General features: G+C 40.6%; 1 protein-coding gene across 1 annotated transcript in view; it reads left to right on the plus strand.

Annotated features, from left to right (window-relative positions):
• LOC122550322 (gap junction delta-2 protein) overlaps positions 1 to 1,790 on the plus strand; it is a 12,102-nt gene extending 10,312 nt beyond the window's left edge. Inside the window, exon 2 of the mRNA XM_043691047.1 lies at positions 544 to 1,790. Within this exon, the coding sequence (XP_043546982.1) occupies positions 564 to 1,790 (1,227 nt within the window). The 5' untranslated portion in view covers positions 544 to 563. The remainder of the gene's footprint in view (positions 1 to 543) is intronic.
• The last annotated feature ends 5,937 nt before the right edge of the window (positions 1,791 to 7,727 follow it).

Raw genomic sequence — 7,727 nt, forward strand, 5'->3', positions numbered from 1 at the left:
TCCAACAACTTGCCCACCACGGAGGTCAGGCTTACCGGTCTATAGTTCCCTGGCTTGTCTTTACCACCCTTCTTAAACAGTGGCACCACGTTAGCCAACCTCCAGTCTTCCGGCACCTCACCTATGACTATCGATGATACAAATATCTCTGTAAGAAGCCCAGCAATCACTTCTCTAGCTTCCCAGAGAGTTCTAAGGTACACCTGATTAGGTCCTGGGGATTTATCCTCCTTTAACCGTTTCAAGACATCCAGCACTTCCTCCTCTGTAATCTGGACATTTTGCAAGATGTCACCATCTATTTCCCTACAGTCTATATCTTCCAGATCCTTTTCCACATTAAATACTGATGCAAAATATTCATTGTTTTACAAAGAATAACTTGCCTACATATTATAATCAATGTGGTTTCAAGTCTGTGATCTCGAGATGCTTTTTATTCCTATTGTGATGACTGTTTCCCTAAAATGTTTGTTTTGATTTTAAAATGATGAATATGTGTACGGTACTCTACATGTAATACTTGCTGTGTGCTTCTTTCAGGGAAGATCTGGATAACAGTGATGATAGTATTCAGGCTACTGGTGGTCATTGGTGTTGGCTATCCTCTGTACCAGGATGAACAAACAAAATTCACTTGTGACACCATGCAGCCAGGATGCTCCAATGTATGCTACGATGCTTTCTTTCCTGTATCCCACTGCAGATTTTGGTTTGTACAGGCCATCGTGCTCTGCTTGCCTGTAGCTTTTTTCATCCTACATGTGGCCCACAGAATGCCAATGCAAAATGCAAAAGCGAGTTCCCTCCAGTGCCTGCAGAATCCGGCTGAAACTTCGTCCATCAGAAAAGAGCCTGTGAGAAGTGCTTCCACGACTAGGAAAAGCCAGGAGTTAAATCTCCATTTGATGGACATCCCCGATGAAGCCAAGGCTGTAAATGAAGACCTCAGAATAAGGCAAAGAACTCTTAATTTCTGCGAGGCATATGTGCTTCAGTTACTTTTGAGGACTTTATTGGAGGCAGGATTTGGTGTTGGCCAATATTATTTGTTTGGATTTTTAGTCCCAAATAGGTTTGTCTGCTCCAGTTATCCATGTGCCAACAGAGTGACCTGTTATCCCTCCCGACCCACTGAGAAGACATTGCTGGTTAATTTTATGTTTGGGGCCACTGCACTCTCCTTTCTCCTGAACTTTGTGGATCTGATTTATGTAATTAAGCAGGCTGTCAAGCAAAATAAGAAGAATAAGTTGCAGATGAAACACTTTTATCAAGCAGAGTCCTATCATGACATCCCAAGTGAACCCCGTGAGCTTCCTGAGCACAGTGTAGTCCAAGAGCATGAAATGCATGTGACAGAAAGGCGAGAGAGTGGGGCAAGTGCAGGCAGTGAAGCAAAATCTTGCAAGTCAGGGCAGGAGGAAGGCACTTGTGTGCACTCAGGGGTGCTGTCAGAGGATGTGGCTCTCTCTAACACCAACAGCAACAACACACATCTCACCGTGCTCATGTCCAGCCCTGCTTCTATGAGAGAACCCCCTGACAGGAAGTTGGCCCTCTTTGAGAAGGTGCAGGGGACCTCTTCTCCTGCCTTCAGCAGCTGCGCAGCCCGCCTGCCAGGTCAGCAAGGCTCCAGATTACGGCAGCACACACTACTGAAACCCACCCAAGCTCCACCGAGCAACAGTCAGCTGATAGATGAGTACAGGCTTGTTCATATGCGGGTCACAGACAGCCAGTCGAATTGCAGCACAGGCAGTAGGAGAAAGAAATCTGAGTGGGTTTAGCAGCAGCAAACCAAAAATAAAATCCTGAGCATGCCTCAAAGAGCAACCACCCTTTGCTGAAATACTTTATGCATTTGAAAAAACCTTAAAAGTACTGTGATCAGTAGTGTGCAGTGTCAGATATAAGAATGGGAATGTTTTAACTTATTTGTTACTAAATGTGTATCAGGCTTGGGAGACAGTAGGTGGCACTGTTTCCCTCCATTTTGAGAAGTGTATCGGACTGCAGTAACAGCCTTTTGATAGAAGTGATTGGTTGAATGGTAACCTGCTAAACACATTCTAATCCAGACATCCTGAATGGTTGTGAAGAGTGGATTTGAATACCAATGTAAAGCCACCATTCTAATTATGATACTCAACATTTTGTATGTCCCATTAGTGAATCTGATAAGTTCAAAGTTTAATATCAAACTCTATCATGCCCAAATAATGGCACTTAGGACCCACAGTTGTGAAGCCTCTCTCTCTCTCAGAGCCTATAGAAAAGTCCAAGATGCATCCAACCAAAGGCTGACAACCTGTTCTATGGACAGTGCTATAAGTGTGACAGATGTATCAGAGGCTCTACTTTGGAAGGGAGTGTGAGCAAAGCCATTCTTCTAGAAAGACACCAAAGGCCTTCCTGTGTGACAGACACCCTATGCTTCCAAAGGGACTCTTTAATGGTTAAATTGATGTCATCAATCTTATTATCCCTTTTAATAGTAAGATGAGGGGAACTGGCCATGTAGTTGTACAAGCCACGAGCTCCACAAAGACTTTTTAAGGAGTGTAAAGGATGGAAGTCCGCATCTATCCTGCGAATACGTCCAGACAGGATTCTGTGATAAATGGTAGAAGAAACAATGCTGGTTAAAATCCAAGTACAATCTTCTTCTATTTCCTATTCCAGACCCAGTTTCTGACCACCATACATCAGCAAATCCCAGCATAGGTTTCCATTTACATTTACTAAACATTCCTGCCTTGCAGACGATCCTTATGTTCTTGTTTCTGTCTCACATAGTTTTCCCTTCATTGAGTTCAAGAAACTCAGAAGCTGACCTTTCTTGTGAATTTGGGACAATCCTGTCCTAAGTTTGTTGGTCACTTTGTTAGGTATGGTTTTCTTTCCCTGTCATGAGTTACAACAGAATCAGTTGCTGGTGACCAACCTTTTCTGTATTGTCTATTTTTCAATTGTGACTTTTCAGTGCTGACTGTGGGAATTATACTATGTGAGGTACTAGACTTTTAACAAGTGATTCACTAGTCACATTGACTGACTGAACTTCATGACTGTGCACTGAGGTCTGTCCCACATCTTGCTGGTCCTCACCTTCTGAGCCATTTTCCTATTGTCTTGTTTGGATCTTTCTGTCTGACCTGCTGGTACTAGTCTTCATGCACATCAGAAATGGTGATCTGATCCAGATATCACAGTAGCCAAAACTCATTGGCTCTCCTCACTTAAGTTGGTACAGCTCCCTAATTTGCAGTCCTAAGGTGTGGCCCTAGTGTGTACAACCAGTTATTTGGAATCATAAGTGAGAGATGGAGAACTGTGGGATGTTGGTCTTCCCTTGCACTTACTTGACGTGAGTGTGTGACTTGGCAGAAGAATCGAGGGAACAAGTTCTCACAAACACTCCCACATTCTCATGGCATGGTGGCTCAGTGGTTAGCACTGCTGCCGCACAGCACCAGGGTCCCAGTTTCGATTCCAGACTCAGGTGACTGTCTGTGTTGAGTTTGCATATTCTCCCTGTGTCTGTGTGGGTTTCCTCCGGGTGCTCTGGTTTCCTCCCACAGTCCAAAGACGTGCAGGTCAGGTGAATTGGCCATGCTAAATTACCCATAGTGTTCAGTGCATTAGTCAGAGGGAAATGGGTGTGTGTGGGTTACTCTTCGGAGGGTCGGTGTGGACTTGTTGGGCCGAAGGGCATGTTTCCACACTGTAGGGAATCTAATCAAAATTCCATACATTTAAATTGCGATGAAATGTTTGGAATAATCTAACAGAAAGAGTAAGCAAGGAAGTAAAAACAGAAATTATGGATATACTCAGTTACTCAGGTATCCATTTTCGGTCTGAACGACAGATTTAACTTGATAACCTTTAGAGTAAAAATTATGAAGGGAAATTCAAAATATAGTGAGACATTAGGCTCATGATCTTTCCTTGCCTTTGATATTTTCTCTCATTCTTGTCACAACTTTAAGTTTTAAAAGGAGATTCTGATAGTGAGGCATCTTCTTTAATTTAGATTATGTAAAGCCTTTTGAGAAATGAATCATTTTTGTTTGGGTACTGCAAAATTAAGATGAAAAAGGCGAATGTTCAATCATAGTTGAATTCTAAAATATTAGATATGACCCTTCTCCATCTGCAATGAAAGCATTATATGTAGCATTATTCATTTCATGAAAGTCCATGATATGATGCTTGGCCCATGGTGCCAGTGAGGGAGGATGTAGAGGGAAAGCCCCATTGGTTTGCTGCTAGGTAGGTGAAATCAAACTGTGCTCCTGTTCCCGATGTTGTGAATTCTACTGGAAAATGCTGATGTGTGGTTGGTCATCAGATGGGGATAAAAGGGATAGAGTAAGGAAATGGGAGTACTCTTAGCTATCATGTGCCCCCGGTCCACTTTATTGCATTACATGAGATACTCAACTGTTGAGTTTCAAACCTGAAGAATAGACACTTAGGCAAGTAGGCTGCTTTTCACATAAGTTAGTTTTTTTTCAGTAGACAATAGAGAAGTGATTTAAAAAGAACAGTTAGAAAAAGAAGTGTATTTATTTGTGAAATATCAAGGAATGCATACTCAAATATTTTATTTGAGTTAATGTAACTGACGTTGCCACAAGTCTGGATCCATTTTATAGGTGCTAAATAAACATACATACAACATCAGAGCAGGATAGTGTAGACTTTTGAAATTTACTTGCTGCATATTGTATTACACAGATTGCCTGCCTGCTTTCTGAAAAGGTGGCTGTTGCAATATTTAAAATTTTGATTTCTAACAGCTCTGTGGGATTTAAGATTGCAAGGCCATGAGAAAGCTAAGAATAGAATGGCATTGGCTCATTGTGCCTACTTTTTGCACAGGATGGCCAATGTAGGCTTCTGTTCCTTATGCTCTAAGTAGAAGGTCAGATATGATGCTGTTGAATTCCAGAGCATGTCCAAAGGGCCTGATGATCTACTCCTGCTCTTATTTCTTAGGTCAGGACTTGGACAATGTCAGATACCCTTCAGATAGAGATACCTTGCCTACTTTTGCATGGAGCTACATTCGATCTTTTGGCAAAGTCTGTAGAGTTTTGTTATTCACTCTTGCTGCACCCTTCTTTCTATCTCCTTTCTGCTGCTGTTCTAGTATTTTTTATTGCCATCCCAAAGGTCTCTTTTAAATTCACCATTGCCCTCTTCAAGCAGTTTTTACATCCTGTCTCTTTGCAAATCTTTTATCAGCTTGAGAGTTAACAAAAGAAAAGATTTGAAAAAATGCCACAGAACTCAAGTTAAAACATATTAAAATATTTCCTCTGTTCTTCTTGGTCAGATGCTTAGTGTATTCTTTTTCAGTACCCTAAATAACAATAGTACTGAAGCATTTCAATAGTAATTCACTAGTACAGATGGCTCTGGAGTATCCTGAAATAGATTAGGTTTTGCATAACCAAAATGGCTTTTACAGCACACTCTGTTATCTGGATACGCCTAAGGTAAACTGTATCCTATTTCCAACCAACCCTAGCAACCCATTCTGTCCAAAAATTCCACATTAATACTGTCTAATCTCCAAAAGCAATTGATTAAAAAGTCATGAAAGGCTCATTATAAAATAGAGTCAGAGTTTTCAGGAGTGACATTAAGAAACTGTAATAAACATAGGAAATGGTAGAAGTTCAGAATTCTCTTCCTCAAGCAGGAATTGATACTAAATCAATTGTTCATTTTAAAATCTGGGATTAGTAAATACTTGTTAACCAAAGGAAATAAGAGATATGGGGCAAAGGTGGGGACATGGGGTTAGGTCACAGATAAGTAAAAATCTCAATGACTGGTGAAATATTCTCAAGGGGCTAAATAGCCTTGTCTTGTTCTTGTATTCATAGAATGTCTTATTCACCCCCACACTTCAACTATTTAACTTTGACTTGCTGACCTCCATAGGCAACTCCCTTCTTCCGCAAACCCAGCTACACAGGAACCATCAAACCCCATGGACCATTAGATCATCTTAATTTGTATTGATTCATGTAATTTTCTGTCTCATTTTCAACTTAATGCTTATGTAGTTTTTTTTGAAGAAATTAACAATTTTGATAGAAGCCTGTTTTACATATTCACTGTTCTGCCTACAAAACAGTAACTTTACAAAAGTTATTAACTGACTGCGATGTACTTTGGGACATTTGATAATATGTTGTTTAAAAATAAGCCTTTGTGCATGAGGCTTTTTAATTCTAAACCTGTTTCCTAAAGTTAAGTTGTCACAATCTGAGCTGATGGTGCTCACTAGCATTTCAACATTCTTGATTGTGCACCTCCTTTATTTTCCTCCCAACACGAATGCAATTTTATGATTCTTAGATGGATCGCTTCTACATCTTAGACCAATCCTTAATGATCTCCTCCCAGCCATCTCCAGTATCTTTCTGACATTTTGGATGTGTGGTATGTAAAAGAGCAAAATTCAAAAGGTAGTCTGGCGAATTAATGCTTATATGTTAGGATATCAAACATCTTGAGATGACTGTAGTGACATCGCTTATACAATGTAGGTGAAATTCTGTAAAGTTATGATAAGATGGATTGTGTAGACATGAACAAATTCACATTAAAAATAACAACTAATTATTCAAATGATTTGTTGCCTTGTACTATAAAATAAATTGATACTGTTTTCATAGAAGGTTGGCTTAATGCTATAGATAATATGAGTATTCCTCTGAGTGTCCATCAATGGAATTAAATATATGTCCAAACATTTAATCCTTAGTCCAGTATTCTTTCTGTAAGTGTGAACATTTCCCCACATATTTCTCATCAATATGTTAATGTGTTGGGAAGAAAAGTCATATCAGACTCAAAACATTAACCTGTTTCTCGCTCTGCAGATTCTGCCAGACCTCTTCATTTCTCTAGCACTTCCTGTTTTATTTTGGATATCTAGCATTTGCTGTATTTTGTTTTTATATTAATAACTCAGCCATCTTTTTTATTGGTTTCAGGTGATAGTGGATTAGGAGGGGTGAGTCTCAAAAGAGATTAGGTGGAACAAAACATAGATATGTTTTCAATTTCTAAATTGGGCTGATTCCATGATTCCAATGTGTTGGAGAAATGCCAGTTGGGAAATCACAGACCAATTGATAGCCTGTGTATTGGCCTGATATGATCATAGAATCCCTACAGTGTGGAACCAGGCCCATCAAGTCCACTCCGACCCTCCGAAAGAGTAACCCACCCGACCCATTCTCCTACCCTATTACTGTACAGTTACCCCTCACTAGTGCACCCAGCCTATACATCCTCAAACACTATTGGCAATTTAGCATGGTCAATTCACCTAACCTGCACATCTTTGGATTGTGGGAGGAAACTGGAGCATCCGAAGGAAATCCACGCACGCACGGGGAGAATGTGTCCCCTCAATTAACTTAGTGATCTCAGACTAAACCCCACTCTCTGCAACTGGATCCTCAGCTTCCTGACCCACAGGCCACAATCTGTGAAGATTGGGGACAATATTTCATCCTCACAAACACTCAACACTGGAGCTCCCCAGGGATGCATTCTCAACCCCCTACTGTACTCACTGTATACCTATGACCGCGTCACCAAATACCAGACTAATGCCATTTACATGTTCGCTGATGGCACCACCATTGTCAGTCGAATCTCAGATGGTGACAAAACAGACTACAGATGAGAGG

Source organism: Chiloscyllium plagiosum, chromosome 5 (genome assembly GCF_004010195.1).
Source record: "Chiloscyllium plagiosum isolate BGI_BamShark_2017 chromosome 5, ASM401019v2, whole genome shotgun sequence".
Taxonomy (NCBI): domain Eukaryota; kingdom Metazoa; phylum Chordata; class Chondrichthyes; order Orectolobiformes; family Hemiscylliidae; genus Chiloscyllium; species Chiloscyllium plagiosum.